At 41.0% G+C, this 22,367-nt stretch overlaps 1 protein-coding gene across 2 annotated transcripts in view; it reads right to left on the bottom strand.

Annotated features, from left to right (window-relative positions):
- Positions 1–721: 721 nt before the first annotated feature.
- Positions 722–22,367, bottom strand: part of FER1L6 (fer-1 like family member 6) — a 172,014-nt gene continuing 150,368 nt past the window's right edge. For both annotated transcript variants that reach the window (XM_017881439.1, XM_017881440.1), the window contains 4 exons: positions 18,950–19,191; positions 16,975–17,138; positions 1,992–2,092; positions 722–1,323 (listed from right to left, as the gene is read on the bottom strand). In XM_017881439.1, coding sequence (XP_017736928.1) covers positions 1,140–1,323; positions 1,992–2,092; positions 16,975–17,138; positions 18,950–19,191 — 691 coding nt within the window. In that variant the 3' untranslated portion in view covers positions 722–1,139. The remainder of the gene's footprint in view (positions 1,324–1,991; positions 2,093–16,974; positions 17,139–18,949; positions 19,192–22,367) is intronic.

Raw genomic sequence — 22,367 nt, 5'->3', positions numbered from 1 at the left:
TCTGGCACATATGGTGGTCAGGCTAAGTGCTGAATAGTGCCAGGGATGGTCTATGGGTCATATCATGGTCTATGGGAAGACCATACTTGGTGGAGCTTGTATATCTGACAAAAGAGAACTCCTGCTGGTGGCATGGAGCTGTCCCTGATCCATCCACACAATTATATTTCATATATCTTACAACATATTATAAGGTTCCCATCTGGAAACTGCCACAGAGCATAAATCAAAATAGGTTTCTCCAGAACCAACTACTGTTATTGAACATGTTCCGCAAGTGGTGACTTTAATAGAAAATCCACTACATCTTGTCTCTAGATGGAAATTTCAACAATAAGGTATTTTAGATGATTTATGTGACATTGTCTGCAAGCCAGTTGCACAGCCTAAGTGAATGTGTTCTGTAAACTATAAGGATTACACAAGGTTAAGATATAAGGAACTGGTTCAATGTCTAGTAATTTGTTATAATATTTTCAGTTTGTTTGCTCTAAAATTTTATTTTTATATTTTTCCAATACGGAGTCTTACTCTGTCACCAAGGCTGGAGTGCAGTGGCACGATCTCGGCTCACTGCAACCTCTGCCTCCCGAGTGGCTGGGATTACAGGTGCGTGCCACCATGCCTGATAATTTTTGTATTTTTAGTATGGAAGGAGTTTCACTATGTTGGCCAGCCTGGTCTTGAACTCCTGGCCTCAAGTGATCCACCTGCCTCAGCCTCCCAAAGTGCTGGGATTACAGGCGTGAGCCACCAAAACTGGCCTAAAATTTTATTTAAAATAAAGTACTTCTAATAAAATCTCTGACCCAGAACTAAACCTCTCAGGATATAAGCAATTACATAAAGATAACATTGATCTAAGTTAATTTGAGGTCACTGTTGATTACCATGAGGTGAAAGTGCCTTATTTCATGCTGCCCAAGGGATAAAACATGCCTTATGTCTCATAAGTTTGAAACCTGGAGGCAGGGGTTGGAGCAGGGAGAAAATGTTTCTTTTCCATCTCTTCTAAGAAGGGTTGATCTGTGTCCCCTTAGCACTCAGCACAGTGCCATGCATTTGACATGTTCTTAGAAGCTCCCAGATGAGGAAGAGAGGATTAGTATATGGGGAGGATCTGGGTCCTCCATGATCCTCTATGAGCCCACAACGATCCTTCGGCTGATGGCTCCTGGCAAGGTGTAGATGAAAAGGACCAGGAAGATGATGAGGATGATCAGAATGAAAGCAATGATGATGTACTTTTTGTAATTCTTCCAGATGAGGTGGTACAGGCACTTAAAGGGGCTCATGAACCAGGAAAAGGAGGTGTCTGGGCGGCTGAGGGGGAAGGAAGAGAAAATCAAAAAGGGGGTCATCCTGTCAACACTCAGAGTGCTTAAGACACCCAGGAAATATTTCTAACTCCCACTTTCTGAGGACCCATAGGGAGAGGCCTGAAAATGGGAGAAGAGCATGTGGCCTGAAGCAGGAGCAGCCTGACATTTGTATGATGAGGATTCCTGTACCATGGTTAAAGGCTGGTGTGGAGCAGAGAGCAAGAGTCCAGTTAGAATCCAGCCCAAGGCCCCATCACCCTCCATCTGTCCAACCTACCAGCTCAAATCCCACCTTTTCTATGCAGTCTTTCCTGACAGCCTCAGACCCCAATGATTCCCTTCACTTCAAGTTCCTAACTCTTTCATCGCTTGACTCACCCTCTTTTGAAACTTTTGGAGTCTTCTATACTCTGACAACTATTTTATGAATGCGTTATTTTTCCCAAATAGATCGAAAGCTCCTGGAAGGCATAGCTGATGTCTTATATTTCTTCTTATATTTAGCTTTTTCTTCAAAAAGCTACACAGGTTGGAAGGCACCGATTGACTGCCTCCTGGCTTCCTGGGTATCTCACAGGACTGCTCTAATGAAGTGCCCATATCAGACACCAGTGAGGACTGCAAAGGCCCCTTCCCATTTCTGATGTTCCCACCCATAACTCCACTCACTTGGGCTTGGCCAGGGGCTCTGGCTCCTTTCGGGCTTTTCCAACAGGATTTTTCTCAGCTTCTTCTGCTGTAACTAGGTGGAACTCAGCTTCAACCTTGCCCTGCAAAAAGATGCAAAAGCTTTCGTTTCTAGTCACAAAGGCCCACTGGGCCAATGGCAACCTTCTAGAAGTGTTACCAAGTTGGAGAATTCCAGAAAGTATTTTGATTATCCTGCTGCTTTATTTTGATAAATATTGTTGCTTTTTTGGTCCTGGGAGAAGCCATTTTTATGATGAACACCAAAAGCCTAGGAATGATGTTTCAAGATTTGTGGAAGGAAAGCGCCCCATGTGTCCACACAGACACACAAGCCCAGTCACGTGTACTACTCTTCTTGTAAACACGTGATATTTGAAGAGATATTGCAGTAATTAGAAGGGGATATTTGAAGAAATATTGCAGTAATTAGAAGGGGGACTAACTGAGTGGCAGACCCTTTTGAATCTGATACAGTCTGTCTTCTCTGTCAATTCTCAAGAGCAAGTTGGTGACAGTGACCCCACATTTGCTGAATGGTGTTTCCTTTCTGTCATTCTTCATTCTTTTTGTTGTCCCCACTAGTGATTTTAGGGTTATCCTTTTATTATAGCACTGCCTCCCTCTTCCCCTATTCTCTCAAAATAAGGAATGGCCTATTTTATTTGAAAATTGTGAGTAATGTGTTTCTTTAGAGCACTATGCCACAGTTCTTGGCAGGAACGTATGTCTCGATTTATCAAAGGATGAGATAGGACCCCCACAAAAGTTAGCCTTTCTCCTTTGTTCACTAATTCATTCAGCACTTTTGGGGATCCTTTGTATGCCATGCATTGCTCTAGGCACTAGAGACTTAATGATTAAGAAAAACAGAACTTCTGATCTCCTGGAGCTCTTATTCTTGGTGACAGAGACTCTCATTTCTCCTGCCTCTTTTGGTTTTGTGCATTGAAATTCAAGATGATAGGAGGGAGGCAGAGCTGGTAGGAGTGAAGCATTTTATTACACACGATTGCTGATAAAGCTTCTTCCTCTGAATCACACATGAACTGGGCATTACTTGACTTCACAGACATTATTGATTTCTTACCCCAATACAAAAGTCTAAGATTCTGATGAGCCAGTGGTCTTGTGTTAACTTACCCATTCACCCTAAAAAGGCCAGGACTTCTTCACAAGTAGGTTTGGTTGCTGGCAGCCATTAAAATATAATCATGGGAGATATAAGAATGATATGGAATACATATGGGTAAGGTTGTGGGGCAGGAAAAGAGAGGGAATGGCATGGCTGCCTGAATTAATAAAGAAGTGCAGTGGACTTTTATTACCAGTGAAATCATGAGTTAAAATCTAGATGGTCTCATTCATCCTTTGAATGGAACCCTGGCCCAACTCAGAGTAGCATTAAATGTCCGATGATCTAGAAATGTTTCATGAAAACATATATATATGTAGTCGCTCATTCCTGGTGAGAAATCTTAGCCCCATAGGCAATGACTTGCGCATATAGGCATTCAGAAAATATTTGAAAACTGTGGGGAAAAAATATAAAGCTTCTATTGATTTTAATTTCTCCTTTACACATTCATCAATAGTAGAGTAATAATATGTATAACTGTAATTGGAATGCTTTACTGATTGCTCACTTTGCCCCAGGTTTGTTTGTTCTATCATTTATCTGTCTATCAATCATAGCAATAAGCAAGGTAGGTCTCCCTTGTGTAGATACAGAAATGAAACCACAGAGATCAAATAACTTTTCTAAGGTCACACAGACGACAAGCCAACCAACTGGAATTTGAACCCAGGTCTGTATGATACCAAAGCTCATACTCTTTCCCTTATAGCAGGCTGCCTTCCAACTTATTCATCTAATTGCCAGAACATTGGACTAGAAGGTTTATAAGAGCCTGCCTAACTCTAACATGAGATGACTCCATAATTGTCTTCATGATCACCATCCAATGGCACTTGTCTTCTTGAGTCTCAGTTTTCTGATCTGTCAAATGGCCAGACGCTTTCTAGAGCTATCTGGTTCTAACTTCTAGGATTGATGAAAGGCAGAGTTAAGGACTTGATGGCTGGGAGAGACTCAAGAAATAAGTCCAAAACTCATAGAGAAATGGTGTCCAATATACAAAACAGACTTATTTCCAGAGATCATTCACAGGTAACTTAAGCTCCGCTGAGCAGTATGTTATACACTAGGAACTTCATCCACTTCCTCTAATTTGAAGTAGAGTCAGCTTAAGAGGGGCTAACCAATTGCTAGGATCCAGAATGCTTGGAAGACAGAATAGAAATCAACAGAGAGTAAGTTAGGGCCACAGTAAGAGGATCGCAGTTGCCCCTTTGTTCTCTACTCTTAATAACAATAAACTCAACTCTGGCACTTTATAACTTGCATGGTGTTTTATGCATGCATTAGCTCATTTAACCTTTTGGGCAATCTGACAAACTATACGGCATTTTTATTACCATTTTACAACCAAGTAAACCAAGGCTTGGTGATGTTTGCTAACTGATGTTAAAAAAACCCAGATTTGCACCAAGGTCCTTTGATGCCAAACTCCATTCCTTTGCCACTTTACGTGTCTAAATGGCACTTTGTTCTGGAAGAAAAAAGTAGGCTATTTATGTAACAATGAATAAACGTGCCATTTCTGAAATATTCAGGAGGAACCCCATAATTGCTGTCATTGCTCTGGCATTAGTATATGCTTTTGATCTCTATCTGTGGGCTGGCTTTAGATAGCTTAATATTATAGCATAGCATGGCATAGCGTGGCATAGGACAACACAAATAGTCCAGTGAATAGAACTTGTGAATAGACAGATCCGCATTTGAAACCAGGCTCTACAATTTACTAGCTGTGTGATCTTGGGTAAGTCACCTGCCCTCTTTAAGTCTCACTATACTGAGGCTATTAACAGCATGTACCCTATAAGGTTGCTTTGAAAAATAAATGAAATAACACATATGCAGTGCTTAGCCTAGGGCTTGTTAACTAGAAAGCCTTTAACTATGGTAGTGGTTAACTTCAATACTGTTTCACCAACAGAAACGTGCAGTTTAACAGAAAACATCTTCTGCCCATAGAGAAAATACCAGAAAAGTCCCACAGGCCCAGATTCCTATAGGAAAAGAAATGCAAAGAAAAAGGAGGCAGAGAATATTAAATTACTTCTGCCCTAGACATAGGAGTCATTTGTTATCATGAAGAGCCTTGTGCCAGCTCCACCACCCTGCTAGAAAGGTCACAATGCATCTATCAGGCATCGGGAAGGCTGCAGGGGAAAGGTGTTTACTGACAGCTTCGATAAATGTCGTGGCTCTGGGTATCGGTCCACACAGAGGTTTCCTGTCCTGTTTCAACCATCAGCATCCAGCTCAGCACCAAGGAGAGGTCATAAGCTAATAATATCCTCTAAATGTAATTTAAAATCAGAGTTAGTAAAAATAGACAGTCTGAGAGACGATCTACTAGCCTAATGATATCTGTGGATGGGAGACAATAAGAAAAGATACTTGAGAAGCCTAGATTTGTCATATCACGTATACAATTGATGTGCCAAACTGCACTGTGCCTACAGAAGGGATGCCTTCGGAGGCTGAGAAGTGATTGCATTGGGAATGGACATGCCTTCAGCAGTGATTATTGCTTATGAAAACACACCCCTGACTGGAATTACATGAGGCATTCTCATATGTTAATGGAGGAAAGTATGCTGGCAAAATCTTTTAGGAAAAGGAATATATATATATGTATATATATACACACACATTGCATATACACATTATGTATACATGTATTTACGTGTATAGTTATGTCCACATACATGCATGTACATACATACATAAGATCTATGACCACAAAAATACATAGTTGTATACACATATACACATGTATACAACTACATATGTGTGTATATTATATGTAGTTGTATACATATATATACACACATCCAACTATGTGTGTGTATTATATGGTCATACATAATCTTATATGCTGAATGTAGGAATTCCATTTCTGGGTAACTAAGTTAAGGAAATAATTCAAAACTCAGAAAAAGTGTTATGTACAAAGCACAGTCATTATTCTTTTGGATGTTCAAATTGCCCTATTTGCTCCACTGAGATGTCCCAGACTCATTTTGGATTTTATCTGCCATTGACCTGGAGTCAGCCATTTCCCCAAAGATCCCTGTGTTTTGTTTCTTTGGTTGGTTGGTTTTTAGTAGGAGCTGATGTGTAGAAACCAGGATCTAGGTGCTAGGAGTCATCTTTGCTACTGGGTGATTTTACTTCTAGATTCTTCAGTGGATAGAGCTTACAACATATTTATTAAAAATCCATTAATCCATAGTGATAACAGTAACAACAAAAGCAAGGGAAAATCATTAGAGATGACTCTTATACCAACTCTGAATTCTAAAATTTGGTTATTAAGCGATATAATTATGTATTTATCCTGTCTTTTTTGGGAGTAGGGGAGGAGGGTGACTGATTTATTTCCAATTGATGAGGGAAAGCTCTTTTTAACAGATAAATGCCAACCAATAAATACATTTTTTCAAATGATAGTAGATGGGTAAATAGATCGATAGATAGCTTAGACAGACAGATGTAAGGAAGGGTGAGAAAAATTATTTTATAAAACCAAAGAAATAATTAAGATCACCAGTAGTTATTAAAGCCTTTGGGTAGAGCAGAACAGGAATTCCCCACAGCACCATGTTACCCATCAGTTGTCTGCTAACTGCAGAGGGGAAAATGTGCCTTTACAGCGAAGAGATCTTGTATTTACCAACAGAGTCAAGTGAGCAAACACAGCATCACTAATATGAGACCATCTGATAGCATGTGCCTCCTGGCATGATCCACTATGGAGTAAACAGCATCACCTATTAAACAACTTGATAAATGCTGTCATATCTGACTTACACTTCACAGGAAATACAGAGGATAGAGAATAAGATAAGCAATATGATGAGAAAACAACCAGATAAAGAAAGCCTAGTCTCATTAAACAGTCAACATGAGGGGAAAATGTCAAAAGATTGTTTTAAAATAGACCAAAGAGATATAATAATGAAAAGCAATACATACACCATGATTGAGTCTTGTTTTGAAAATGATACAGCTATATAAGACATTTTGGGGGCAATAGGGTATTCTTTTTCTAGATGGAGACATGAATATGGTGTGGATATCAGATTACATTAGGGAATCATTATTTACTTATATGTGGTGTGGTTATGTAGGAGAGTGTCTATATTCCTGAGAGATGCATGCTGAAGTATTTAGGGGTAGAGTGTCAGAATGTCTGCAGCTTAAATTGTTCAGTCAAAAAATAGGCATATATACGTACACACAAATACTCAAACATACTTCATATATCGATGGAGTATACGCAAATATATTGACAAATATGGCAAAATATCAGCAAGTGTTGAATCTTGGTGGTAGATCTATGGCTGATCATTGTTCCATTTCAACTTTTCTGTGTGCTCACATTTTTTAAATGAATAAATGTTGAGGACAAACACAATGATTAAACTGGCATTTTTATTTTGAGAATATAGAGTTAATAATATTGCTAGTATAAATGCAGAGGAATGCTCATAAGAAAACTGAGTGGAACAAAATGAAGAAGGCACTATTTTAAGTATGGAATGATTATGCATAGAGAAAATATTAGGAATAACCAAACCGTTAGCAAGAGTTTTCTTTAGATGGTATACATATGTGTGCTATTTTTTCTACCTTTTGTGCTTTTCAGATTTCCTATACATGCACATTATACACCCTATCTTAAAAGAATCTTTATATAAAATATCTCCCTCCTCTGCTCCTATCTGATCTTGCTAAATATTATTTAAATGATCTATCTACCACCCTCCCCAGCTAAGTTGTGAACTTCAAGATGCTAGGAATTTATCTCATTCACTGTTGAATCTTTAGAACATAACATCTAAGTATGTCGCCATCACAGATGCTGAAAGCTGTTTTTCACACCAAACTGGAAGCATAGAAATCTCCCTTTGAGTTTTAGTTGTTGATGTACCAGGGATGCGATTTACCTTGGCTGTTTGTCGATTTGTGGGATTAACTTGTAAAAGACATTTTTTGATCTTTATCTATTAAAAGACTGATTTCTTTAAAGGTTGCTTTGAGTAGGATGACTTGGGATAAGGCATATAAAATGCATAGTGCAATGTGCTTCACGAAGAACATGGTCATAGATATTCCCTTTCTTTCTCCCAAGGGTCCCCATTCCTCAGCAATGCCGTGGAGCTGTTTTTCACTTACTCTGAGGACAGCCACATTCCACATTCCACACTAGAAGCTGTGTGGTCTAAATGTCTAAATGATGCTGCTGGGGGGCACTGATAAGCAGCTTTAAAAATAAAGCTGGCAGGTGTCCATGGCCATAAACAAACCCTCTCTTGCTTGCCAGGAACTAAAACCAGACAGCAATGTTCGGATACTGGCTTCAAAGAACGGGAGGAGAGGGCACACAGAGTTGGAATTAGAGAATGTCTAGGCTGGGCATGCATGTTGGAGGCACCCAGTCTAACTTAGTGATTTTACACACATGGAACAGAAGTGCCCCCCAGGAATGGCAGGAGTTTTCCATTACACCATTTACTCTGGGCCACCTAACTTGCTACTCCATTAGGAGAAAGTTGTTTTCTTAATATGGTTATTGATTACTTAAGAGTGTCAGAGGCATTTGAACCAAAGCAACTCCATCTTGAATAGGAGCTGGGTACGATGGAGCTGAGACCTACTAGGCTGCACTCCTGATGGTTAAGGCATTCTAAGTCACAGGATGAGACTGAAGGTCAGCACAAGATACAGGTCACGAAGACCTTGCTGATAAAACAGGTTGCAGTAAAGAAGCCGGCCAAAACCCATCAAAACCAATGATCAGAGGACAAGAGTGACCTCTGGTCATCATCACTGCTACACTCCCACCAGCGAGCACCATGATAGCTTACAAATGCCATGGTAATGTCAGGAAGTTACCCTATATGGTCTAAAAAGGGAAGGCATGAATCCACCCCTGTTTAGCATATCATCAAGAAATAACGGTAAAAATGGGCAACTAGCAGTCCTCAGGGCTGCTCTGTCTATGGAGGTAGGCATTCTTTTATTCCTTTACTTTCTTAATCAACTTGCTTTCTCTTTACAGACGTGCCCTGAATTCCTTCTTGCCCAAGATCCAGGAGCCCTCTCTTGGGGTCTGGACTGGGACCCCTTTCCCGTAACAAGAAGACAGGGGTAGCTGGAATACATCCCTTCTGCAGGCCAAAGCAGGGCTTTCAGGACCAGGTTCCATGCTGCTCCTAGCCTTGGCTAGGCTCTGACCGTGGGCCACTGGTATGCATGAAAATGAAGTCAATTCTTATTTTCCCTTTAGGAGGTGTAAGGGCAAATAAAAATAAAAAATGAGAGGCTTAGTTCTCCCTGTTGAAATTCGGAAGAGATTTCCTTCCCCCTTTTCTCTTAAAGCATTTACTTCAGAGAAATTGTAAGTACTTTCTCTTTTCTTTGAAATGTACATAAATTGTTTTGAAAGCTGATAGGCCTTTTGCCTTTAACACCCAGGAACGTCTTTTTCAAGGATCTGAGAACCATTTCCTTGAAATGTAAACATCAGGAGAATAGCACCCTATACCCCAGTTTCTCTGGGAGGGTAGGCGGCTAACTTTGGTGAGCACTTTGCTCCAAGTTGCAAAACTACCTCCTGTCATAAAGATTTGAGAAGATTGATTAAATGACACTGCTGGGGGGGCACTGATAACAGATTTAAAATAAATGTTTTTTAAAATCTCTAGCAGGTGGCATAAAGATTTGAGAAGTTTGTTTTCCTTTGGGTAAAACTAATCAAGTAACAGAAATGGTCACCTCAATGACCATGTGAATCTAGAACAATGTGTGACAAATGGGGCTGTGAAGTCCTCTTATTTGAGAACTAGTTATCATTTCTCCTGAAAATATGTGTGTAATGGGTGATTGCTGCTCATAAAAGGATGAAATTTCTGTCTCTGCAATCTCTCAACAGGTTGCTTTTAATGACTACTCAATGATAAAACTTTATTAGCTTTTGAGTTGGGATACTTTGTTTTAAATTGTATTTCCCCCAAAAATATCCCTTCAGACTTCACCTCTATGGTGAAGATTGCTGGTGACCCCAGGACAGGTTGGACGTCCCTTCTGTTTCTATGACCCTCTGCCAGAAAAGGAAGTATGGCACAGTGGTTAGGACTCAAGAGTGTAGGAGTGAACTGCTTGTGTTTGAATCTCATCCTCCCTGAGTAGCTGTGTGACATGAGGCAAGTTACTTAAGCTCTTTGTGCCTCAGCTTCCTTATCTATAAAACTGGGATTGATTAAATATGTTTTCAGGGGGTTTTAGCAGATAAATGAATTAATATACATTCAGTGTTTCGTGCTGTGGAAATCAACAAAGATCACCAAGATAAGAACAAACAGAGGCTATTTATTTAGAGCTACTGTCACTTAGGTTTGTCAGAGACACAAAAATAGGGAGAGAGGAAGATTTATCACAAGAAAAGGGAAGTCATTGGATGTGTTCTGACTGAAAGGTGCTCGTATGGGGAAACGGGAAGCAGGCTAAGCAGGGGGCTGTCATACGTGGTTAGTTAGGGGAACATATTTGGAAGGAGGGGCACCAATTAGGGAAGCTTGCAGTCATTGCCCAAGCTCTGACGGTTTGGGGCTCGTTGCTGCAGAGGTTGTAGCTTTATTGTCACGTGTGGTCTGACCACTGCTGTTTGTATGTTCAGTCTTTCAGAACAGGTTCTGGTAGTCAGTTCCTATTGGTAACACTTGTTACTACGACAGTCAGACAAGAGAAGCAACCGGCAACTGTTCTGTCTTCTCCTCAAGACAGCAGCTCCTTGGGGGCAAGAGCTGCATCCTATTCATCTCTCTATTCAGGATATCCTACCAAAGCCCTGCTCAGAGGAGGCTCTCTGTAACTGTTGAAAAATGAACTACTGAAGGAGCAACATGATCATCTAGACTCAGGGGAAAACTACATTGATAGAAATGAAGAGCATTTAATTAGAAGCCCCTATCCTTAGTATAGAAGGTGATACAGGAGTTAAGAAGAAATCACTTAGGCAGGTAGTAAGGGTATGGGAGTCCTCGGTAAGGCCTTTCTCTTTAACAAAGAGCAGCCTGTAAAGTCAAACTGCAGGCAGAGACAAGCGAGCTGGGAGCCTGCACAGTGAATGCTGGCAGGGACTAGGGACTAGGGACTAGACATGTTCAAGATGGTGGTCTCATCTTCCCTTCCCTCAGCCACGTGTACAGTAAAGAACAGAAAAGATGGTGCCAATCAACTGGAAAGCCTATTTGCATAATAAGATTAGGGTGGGGCAACCAGCCTTTCCTGGGCCCTATGTAAACGTCATACGTGATTGAACCAATGTGTGAGCCCTATATAAATCAGACACCACCTTCTCCAGCCTGCCTATAAAATCTGCTGCAGTCGGCCACCTCCCCACCTTTTTGGACGCGTCTCTCTCTCTCAGAGCTCCTCTCCTTTCTTCAGTCTATTAAACTTTCCACTCCTTAACCCATCCACACGTGTCCATATCCTGAATTTTTTCTCAGCATGAGACAACGAACCCCCAGGCAATGTAGCCATTTCAAATCTTTAATTCATTATCATGGCCAATTCATCAGGAGAATCATTTATAAAGTAGTTAAGAGTATGTTGCTAGAGGTTCCATTCCTTCCCCCCCGCCCCGCCCCCCCCTTTCTTTTTCTTTTCTTTCCTTTTTTTTCTATAGAGACAGGGACTCCCTATGTTGCCCAGGCTGGAATGCAAAGTCATAGCTCACTGCAACCTTGAACTCCTGGGCTCAAGGGATCCTATTTCTTCAGCCTCCTAAGTAGCTGGGACTATAGGTAGGTACCACCATTCCTGGCAAATTTTAAAAATTTTTTGTGGAGATAGGGTCTCACTGTGTTACCCAGGCTGGGCTCAAGATGTCCTCCTACTCCAAAGTGCTGGGATTACAGGTATGAGCTACCACACCCAGCCCCTTCTTTTTTCTTACATTTACCAAAAGTGTAACCCCTAAGGATTAGATGTTAACATTGACTAAGATATTTAGGTATTTTGAGTTTGAGGCATTCCCTCATCTTGGGGCCCAGAAGGAAGTGGGAGCAGGGACTGGTCAAAACAGTTGACTGCTGAGTAAATTTTCGCTCAAGCGAAAATCTGATATTTATTGAATACTTAGTATGTTCCAGGCACACAGATTCTATTTCATTTCAGGGTTATGACAGCTCATGAGGTACATACTTTTTAATTTTCTCAATCTTTACAGCTAAGAAAGCTGAGGTTCATGGTAGAGTTCAGACAGCTGGTAAATAATGGAGCCAGGCTTTGGACCCAAGATGGTTTTTCTTATTTCTTAAAGGATGGAATCCAGGAGTCAGTGTTTATTATTATTACAGAGAAGGTCTCACTCTGTTGCCCAGGGCAGACTTGAGCTCCTGGGCTCCAGGGATCCTCCTGCCTCAGCATCCCAAGTAGCTGAGACTATAAGTGTGTGCCACTGTGCTTGGCCCCAGTTAGCCTTGAATCCATTGCTTATCTGCTGACCTGGCACCGTTCTAGGGTGGAATCCACCCCTTTCATTATTACTGATCGCAATCCCTAGGACAATCCAGAAAGCTTTTGAAACTTTTAACACAGACATGCATTTTTTGATGCACAGAAGTCCTCTGTGGGATCTTAAATTATAAAATGTGCATGTCCTCATAAAAGAGGCTTCTCTTTTATGATAGGACTGTAAGAGGTGATCTGGCCTTAGTGGTTCTGTTAGGTTTTCCCTCACGAGACAAAGAGGGATCTTCAAATAGAGGGATCTTCAAATGGGCCCTCTGAAGCACAAAAGCAGAAAAACTCTGCATTGAGTCAATCAAACCAGACAGTAAATTTCCCACATAAATGCCTCACTTAAGTGAGAACATTACAGTCATCACAAAACTATTCAACAAATGAATTTAAATCACTGTAATAACCTGCCATACCTAGGCTCTGGCAAGGACAGCATGGACAGAAGGTGAAAAATCATGGAAATTGCCACTACTCTGATACCTAGCAGGTGGGGCTCAGATCATAAGCTCAAATGCTTCTACGGATCTTAATACAGTCTAGGAAAATAGACTGCCAAAGCCCAAAGGCTCATCCATTCGCCACTGTGTAATATTCTATCTAAATCTTTTGATCCCCTTGCCATTAAAATCTACCTGTCTTCTGTCATTTCTTTATTTCTCTCTGGCTTCTAAACCGACACTCAGATAATCATATAAATCAATGTGTACTAATGTGTTCATTTTCAAAGAACATTTACTGAGCACTTCTTATGTGCTCAGTACACTAAGTAAACAGAAGAAAACCTTATAATCTCTTTATAGTAGGGTCAATTAATTATTCTTGAATTAATTGATTCATTCAATACATATTTGAGTATTATGTGCTACGTACATTAGACACTGAACATTAAGAAAGGGAGCGGAAAGCAAAACATACTTTTGGACTCAAATTGCTGACAGAAGAACCATAAAGTCCACGGACAAGTTTAAATAGTGTGTCAAGAGATACATGTAGGGAAGTAGAAGGCAAGCCCACCCAGGCTGAGGATACCCAGGAAGGCATCTCAGAGGGACAACTGCTAAAAAGAATCTCCAAATAGTTAAGGACTGGGAGTTTTCTCAGAGAAAGGAGCTAAGGCAATCCAGGCAGAAGAACCAGTCCACAGAGCAGACAAGCAAGAGTCCGGGAAGGATTTGAGATAGTTGAGAGGGGAGCAATGAGAGATGAAACTGGCGGGGCTTCTAGAGAGTCTACACTAACCTGCTTCTCATTCACTGGACAATCCACATTCATCTACTTCTGTCTTCACCATTCCACTAACATTGCTTTTAAAAAACGGAGATATAATTCACATATCATAATGTTGTGCGATCTCAGCTCACTGAAAGCTCTGCTTCCCAGGTTCACACCATTCTCCTGCCTCAGCCTCCTGAGTAGCGCCCGCCACCATGCCCGGCTAATTTTTTGTATTTTTAGTAGAGACAGGGTTTCACCAAGTTCACTCTTTTAAATTATACAACAATTACATAGATTTTAATATGTTCACAAAATTGTACTGCCATCACCACTATTTGATTTCAGAACTTTTTTTTTTAATCACCCCAAAAAGAAACTCCATACCAGTTGCTCCCCATTCCCCTTCTACCCTGCCCCAGCCCCTGGCAACTGCTCATCTATTTTCTATGGATTTGCCTATTCTGAGCATTTCACATAAATGAAATCAGACCAGTATGTAGTCTTTCAAGACAGGCTTCTTTCACTTAGTATAACATTTGCAAGGTTCATCCATGTTGGTGCACATATCAGTACTTCATTCCTTTTCATGACTGAATAATATTCCATTGTATGGATATGCCACATTTTAAACATTGACTCATCAGCTGATGGACATTTGAGTGTTTCTGCTTTGGGGCTATTATGAATAATGCTGCGGACATTCACAATGCTGCTTTTTTAAAGGTCACCGGGAACCTCCGTGCCATTAAGTCCAATGGGCACATCTTTGTGGCTTCTTATTTAAACTCTCAGGAGCATTTGACACAGCAACCAAGTGCCCTTCTCCAAAGAGCCTCCTCTCTGAGTTCCTATTTCAGCATATTTTAAATCTTTCCTACATCTCTGCCTAGTCCTCTCTCTCCAAGTTTGACCCTCTTCTGACCATTGTCCACACAGCATTAAGGGGATGTGTTTCCTAGGTGAGGCAGATCCCCTCCCTGCTGGAAACCATGCAGTGGCTTTCCTTTGAGAATGAAGTCCAAGCTTTTCACCATAGCCTCAAGGCCTATGTGATCAGGCTCTGGTGTCCTCTCCATTTTACCAGCACTGCCCTCATGCCTCACACGCCAGTTATGGGAGGTTTTTATTCACTGGGATTTTAGTTTGTCCAAAGCACTGAACTCATTCCCACCTCAGGCCGTTCACCTGTGGAATTTACTCTGTGGGAAATGCTCTTCCTCCCGTGGCTCACTACATTTCATTCATCAAGTTTCAACTTAGTTTCACAGGCATAGAAAGGCCTTCCCCTGCCACCATAGTGAATGGAAATCCCTGCATTGGATAAGCTTTGATTTGGTGCTTTGTCTCCTGCCCAGCCCTTGTTCTAAGTCATTCTTTCTTGGAGTATGTGTGAGTAGCTCTCTGTCGGTCTGTATGTCTGAACTTGACTTTAGACTGTACGCTCTGTGATAACAGAGACCTTGTCTGTATTACTCATGTCTTATTCTCAGGGCCTATCATTTGATAGAAGCTCAGTAAATACTTGTTGGATGAAATGAAGAAATAAGTAAATGACATGGAAAATGAAGAGTAATTAGGATTAAATGAAATAACAGGAGTCTGTACATATTTCTCAAAATCTAAAGGAATATAAAATATAATAGATGACTGCTATTATATGATCATGCATCTAAATTTACTGCTTATTAATGTAGAGAGATTAGAATAATGTCAAAGGATAACAGTTTGGACTTCTGGGCCTGGCAATCCCCATTTTCCAACCTTGTACTGTGTTCAGGAATTTTGATCAGAGGGTTGTTAGCCTTCTACCGGGAGCCCCTTCATGCCTCCATACTGTACTCATCATGGTTCTTTCACTTGCAGTAGACATCTGCTCTTTTTCATCTATAAAATGCCTTTTCACTGTCCTTTGTCCTGTTTGAACCCTCAACTCCATCAGGACAATTGCATCCCTCCCACCTCTCCATTCCTTCCCTGCATTTCACACCTCGGTTATTCCACGCATGATTGGATGTTGACCTGTTTGTCCCTCTCACTGGACTCTGAGCTGGCTGAGAGCAGAGGCCATGACTCATTCATTTCTGGTTTCATTCATGCATCCAACAAATATTGATTGCCCAGAACCAAGCCCAGAGGCTGGCATGTAGTAACCGCTCATTAAGTACTTGAGAGTGAATGAAACTGGCTGGGCCTCTCCAGCAACCTCACCAATCAAGGGGATCCAATTAAGAATGTATAGAAGAGACAAACTCTCAGAAAATATAATAAAACTAGACACCATGAGGTCAGACCAGCAGCTGCCATTTACCAAGTGAGGTACAAGGGGAATCCCTGCCTCACACCCACTAGACCCTCAGAGCAGAGACAGAAAGAGAAATAGGTCTCTATCCAGACGTGCTACCAGAAAAATCCTGTCCTAGGTGTGCTTTTGCCACAAGGTACTAGAAGCAGGGGGCAGAATGCACTCATCCCAAGGGGAGGCTAGCAGAAAAAAGACCCTGCTATCAGTCTCAGTACCTTTTTCCAACCTCACTAAGTCATCCCTCCTGCCTTACAGAAGATCAGTGAGGGAGTTGAAAGAATAGGAAGAAGAAACTGTCTTCCCAATATTTGTGGAAGGTCAAAAATTCCTCCAAACACATGCCACACAGTCTGACATGCATTTGCAGGAAGTGGGCAATTCAGGAAAAGGGATACATGGCTCCTCCTGCCGTCACCTTCTTTGAAAAGGATGGATCACTTTTTAAATCATGTCTTACATTTGAGGATGAAGGCATAAGGTAATTGCATTGAAATTGTATATTACTCAGGACTTCATGCATAATCTCAAGAAATGTTGAAAAAAAATTAATGCCAGGGGCATAAGTTCAGGCCAAAAGGATAGAAAATCACCTCAACATAGATCGCTAAGTCTTCATGCATTTATAAAGCTTTAAAAATTCTTGCTTCTTAGCAGAACCTCTGCATGAAGGGTTAATGTCATTTCAAGGCATTTTACTTGAAGTTCACAAAATGACTCATTGAAACAGCATGATGCCCCCAACTTCCCCATCTCCTCCACCTCCTATAGCTGTCACTTACTGTGAGTTCTTTGCTCTTAGAAAAAGGCCACCAGCCACGCACACGTTTTTGCTGGAATATAGAGATCTTGGTATCCTCACTTGCATTTTCAAACTTGGCGAGATCACAGGCTTTGGCAGACTTAGCTGCTCGAGGGAAACTGTTGAGGTTCATTTCCAGGGTGCCTGTGGAGAGATGACCCTTACAGTTAGGGAAGCATTTTCTAAAAGTAACAGATAGAGCTTCTCAATCACCATCCTCATTCATTCATTCACCCTTCACTTCCTAGTCATTCAATCAGTACCACATTGGATCACAACTATGTGCTAGGTATTGGGAGGACAAATAGGATTGAGACACATTTGGTGTCATCAAAAGATTAATCACGTGGTAGCAGGTAGAAGACAAGGGAAGAGCTTGTTTTAACTCTTAAGTTAACAATACTTAACTTGCAAGCCTCAGTTGCAGGTAGCATCACTGCTGAGCACCTCCTCTGCTCCCTGAGCCTGGATTATTGGCTTTAACCTTCCCCTGCTTTAGCACTGACAGCCCCATGAGATCCTCCTCACCCCACTTCACCTCCCTCTTGGTGTCCACTAAACTCTTCCAGGTCAGAGACTAGTCTTATTTTCTTTGTATCTACTCTGCAGGACAGGAAGTGAACCTTAGTGGGTTCCCAACACTGTTTTTCCAATGAGTGAACACAAGGCAGAGTAAGAGATTGCCATGAGTTCTATATCTCTTTAACCATTTTTTCCTATTATAAATTAACATTTGTTAAACATGGAAAATTCAGAGCATATATACATGGGCAAAAACATGAGAATGGAAAAATTTTTCATAATTTCATCCCTAGAAAGTTGACCACTGCTCTGTGTATTCGTGCTTAGCCTTCTATGACTATCCCTTTCTCCTATACATATAAATGTAGTTTACAGAAATGAGATTTTTCTTTTTTCACTTAATGCATCCTGTACAACTGTCCAATTCATTAGATATTCCCATATTTTTAACGTTTGCAGGACTATCACTTGAGTGTGTAAGCCAAAAATAAAATTTTAAGCTCCCCAACCATCTGAATGGACTCCTCCTCTCCGCCAAAGGCATTCTAAAATTAACCTGGAAAGCTAGTTCTAGGCCATTGATGGGAAGGGGGAGTCAGACATGCCTCATTACTGTTAACATCAACAAAGACCTTAAGGCTCATAGAACAGACTCTTCAAGTCTGATAATCTATCTTCTCTAAAGCCTGCTACCTTGAGCCTTCATATGCATGAAAAAACCTTGGTCTTCACAACTCCTTATCATAACCTAGACATTCCTTTCTCTTGATTCCAGGTTTTTAGACAATAACCGAGTTCCAACTGGAAAACCTTTGAATCTGCCTACGATCTGGAAGCCCCCACTTCCACTTGTCCCGCCTTTCCAGACCAAACCAACATACATCTTACGTATACTGATGTCTTCTATCTCCCTAAAATGTATAAAACCAAGGTGAGGCCTGACTACTTTGGACACATGTCATCAAGACCTCCTGAGGCTATATCACAGGCCTGTCCTTATTCTTGGCAAAATAAACTTCTAAATTGATTGAGACTTGTCTCAGGTACATTTTGGCTTACAAGTGCTTACTATATGTGAGGCACTACGGCGTGCTCTTTGTGTTACCACATTTACAGCTCTGCCCCTCTCTGAAATATGTAATATTACTACCCTCATTTTACAACTGAGGCACAGAGCAGACCAGTAATTAGCTCAAAGTTTAATGACTTTTTAGTGGTAGAGCAAAGATCAACTTAAGTCTTTTGGAATATGTAGTGGTCCATCATGTGGATGCACCATCACTCATTTAACTAATCCCTATTAATGGCTATTTGGAATGTTTCCAAGTTTTTGCTCTCGTAGATAGTGCTGAAATTATTAGCTTTGTAACTAAATCAGACCAAGCTCTCCAAAAGCTGAGACTAATATGTGCTTGATGAAGTCACTGGCTTACCCAGGAAGTCATCTGAGGACAGCCTTTCAAAATCCCAAACCTGCAGCACCAACACAGCGGGAGTCTTACACTCCATCTTCTCTAGAGAGAAGATGTTCTCCCTCTTGGTAATGACCATTTGCTTCTCAGCCGGGAGATACTGAAACGGAAACAGGAAGCGCCAGTTGAAGTTGCCCTCTCCAGTCAGGGAGTTGTAATGCACGTCTGTCTCCTGCTTGTCATCCTCCAAACCCTTTAACCACCTGAGAAAAGATTACAAAGAATTCAAATACTTAGAGTACGTTCTCCAGGCATCAGGATAATCGTAAGTGATTTAGCTCATTTCAGTGTGGTCACAGATCATAGTTTAAAAATCATTATGATTAGATTCAGTTGGAAGTTTGCATTTTAACTTGATAGAGTAAAATAGGGGTCAGAGGGTCTGTCACAACAGAAAAATGGCTCATGCCAAGGCAGGCTGGGGAAGGGTCTTCAATTGCTTGCGTAGATCTGAAGCCCCATACAATCAAGATGGAAAATTCAAGAAATATGAAGTGAAAGTGTAATCTGAATCTCTGTCACCCTGGGAGCCCTCTTTGTAAGGGATGCCACCTCTATACTTGAGTGTTAAAACAAGATTACCCACTATACTGAGGACTCTGAAATTGGGCTGGTATAGACTTGTGTTGTCAGACCTGTGCCATCAGACTGTAATTGGTCCCCCCCCTCCCTGGTTCTAGGCCTAGAAAGCCCAACAGGCCTGGATTGGTGTGGCATGGAGGGTGGGAGGGCTGCCTGCACCCATCTGGATTCCAACTCTGACCGCACCACTTACTGTGCAGCCATAGATAAGTTATCTAACCTCCCTGTGTCTTTGTTTCATCTGTACATGGAAGCAATTATAGCACCTAGTTTATAGGGTTGTTCTGAAAAATCACATGAGATGATGCCTAAATGTGCCTTGGACATTCCAAATTATCTATCATATTCTGTCTTCTTAGTATTATCTGGCCTTCCTCCTCCATCCCCAGCATAATATAAGTTACAATTAGTACATTTATCCCTACTACTTTGTCCATGATGAATTAATTGAGAAAATAAGTACTTTTTATTCAAACTAGTTGATAATTTCAAACTGTGTGCTTTCTGAAAGCAGACATCCTTCCTTCCCAGGGCAGGGAAGAGGGGAGTGAAGGCCTTTCTCTTCACGGAGGAGTGTCACCACTCATGTGTGGGCCCAATTATGTAGCTGAAGATGGTGTTCACTCAACCAATACATTTGTGGTGTCTGTTCTGAGGCAATGAGAGAGCTTGACACCAGGGGAGTGTTAGGGAGCACACAGAGATGGTCCTTGCTTCATGGAGCTATAGTCATAGGGGAAAGGGGAGAGAGGGATATGAATGAGTGGCAGAAGTCACTAGAGAGAGATGTGCAAAGGCCCCGTGGAAGAAGAAGTAGGGATGCAGCCTTAGGTCTTTCTTCTTAGTTCTTCTTGCAGAGAGCAAGAGGGAGTGTGCTATGAAATGAGGCTGGAGAGAGAGGCAGGGGCTAGCTATATGGGATATTTTAGGATGTATTAAGGATTTGAATCTCTGTTCAGAGAAAATGAGGTGTCATTGAAGGGTTTTAAGTACAGGACTGACATGATCAGATTGTGTTTTGAAAAGATAGCTCATGTTTAAATATAGAGAACAAATTATTGGAGGGCAAGAATGAATATGGAGAGGCCAATTTGATGGTAGCATTGCCGTGGTCCCACCTGGCAAGAGATGATGGAGGAAAAGACAATGGTGGGATGAGGCTAAGACGGAGAGGATGAACAGTGCCGATGGCCACTTGGGAGGTGAAATGGACAGGCTCTGACAACACATTAGGAATGGGGAAGTCAGTGAGGAAAGGGTCTGTAGGTTTGGGGTTCTCAACCTAATGGATGATGGTGCCAGTCACTAAGATAAGGAACCATAGAGAAGAAAGTGTTGTAAGATCATTTTGGTTTTAGACTTGTTCAGTTTGAGGTGCTGCTTTTGAGGAATCTACATAGACACATTGGGAACAGGAGTTGCCAACAATGGAAATTAAAAGGTGACAACTAAAGCCATTGGTTATTTGAACCACTTGATTCAAGCGAAGTGTTAGTTGAAAATGGCAGAGAGATAAAAGAGTGGGAGATGCGAAGTTGACCCAGGACAATGCTACGAGCTGTTTAACTGCTAGACGGCAGAAAATGAGCTTTCGAAGGACACAGACAAGAAGTAATCAAGGGGATAAGAGAAAAAACAGACACGTGTTGCTACAGAAGTTAAGGCAAGAAGGTGTTTCAAAAAGAAGAGATGCTTAGGTGTGACAAATGCTCCTCAGACAAAGGCAATAAGATAAGGACTAATTTTTAAAAACACAAGACAATTAGATTTTGCAAAATGGAGAGCACTGTCACTTTAGCGAGACCTGCTTTGGTGGAATATTGGGAAGAAAGCCAGACTGGAGTTGGCTGAGAAGTGAGTGGGAGGGAAGGAGACACAGAGTGAACAGACATCTCCTTCACACATTTTCCAGAAGGCCAGCTTCTGGAAGTCTCAACCTGAACTCTCCCAGAATCCTTCCGTATTTCAAGCCATGGTAAAATAGCAATTTCAGAGGATCTTAAAATCTTATTTTGGGTCATGCTCCTTCTATTACTCCTGCTTTGTAAAAGTTTAACTCATTCTAATTTTTTATTAAGAAAAAAATGGGAACTTTGAACCACTGATGTGGTATGACTGCAAATCATTGATAACGTACATTCTGGAGGCAGAATACTTCCTGTTTGGGGAAGGCAAAGAGGTATTAGCATAAGGCAGAGGTAGGTTTTAGTTAAGGTACAGATTTAAATCACCTTTTTTCTGATGCCATACCACCTCATCCCCCCTTCCCTGACAAGTGGTCAAAAGGAAGCAGAGCCAAGATGTAAAAGAGATATAAAATGCTTCCCTGGGTCTTAGGCTGTATCTTTTTTTAATCAATACCACTAGCAAACAGGAAGGTCCAAATTTTAGCTCTCACATTCGCTTTACAATCTGCTCGACATATTAATCTTTCATTAACAGCACCACATCACTCTGCTTCCTTCTGTTTAAAGGTAGATATATGACAAATGTTACTGAACAAGTTTAGGTATCCAGCGTTTAACTGAAGGATGTATATGTAATAAGTTTTCCTCATAAAATATTTTTTTTCTGAATTGCAAGTATTTTATTCATAATTTCAAAAATAGTTAGTGCTTTTATTCACCTGGAATTTAGTTTTGAACAGAGCATAGGATAATGGAACAATTTTACGTTATTTTAGCATACAATTTTATAATTTTTTTTTGGATTTCTTTATTTTATTTTATTTTTTATTTTCTATTTTTTATTATACTTTAAGTTCTAAGGAACATGTGCACAACGTGCAGGTTTGTTA

The sequence above is a fragment of the Rhinopithecus bieti genome, unplaced genomic scaffold (genome assembly GCF_001698545.2).
Source record: "Rhinopithecus bieti isolate Rb0 unplaced genomic scaffold, ASM169854v2 scaffold_13272, whole genome shotgun sequence".
NCBI classification, from domain to species: Eukaryota; Metazoa; Chordata; class Mammalia; order Primates; family Cercopithecidae; genus Rhinopithecus; species Rhinopithecus bieti.
The sequence above is the reverse complement of the archived record's forward strand: the minus strand, read 5'-3'. Positions and strand labels throughout refer to the sequence as shown.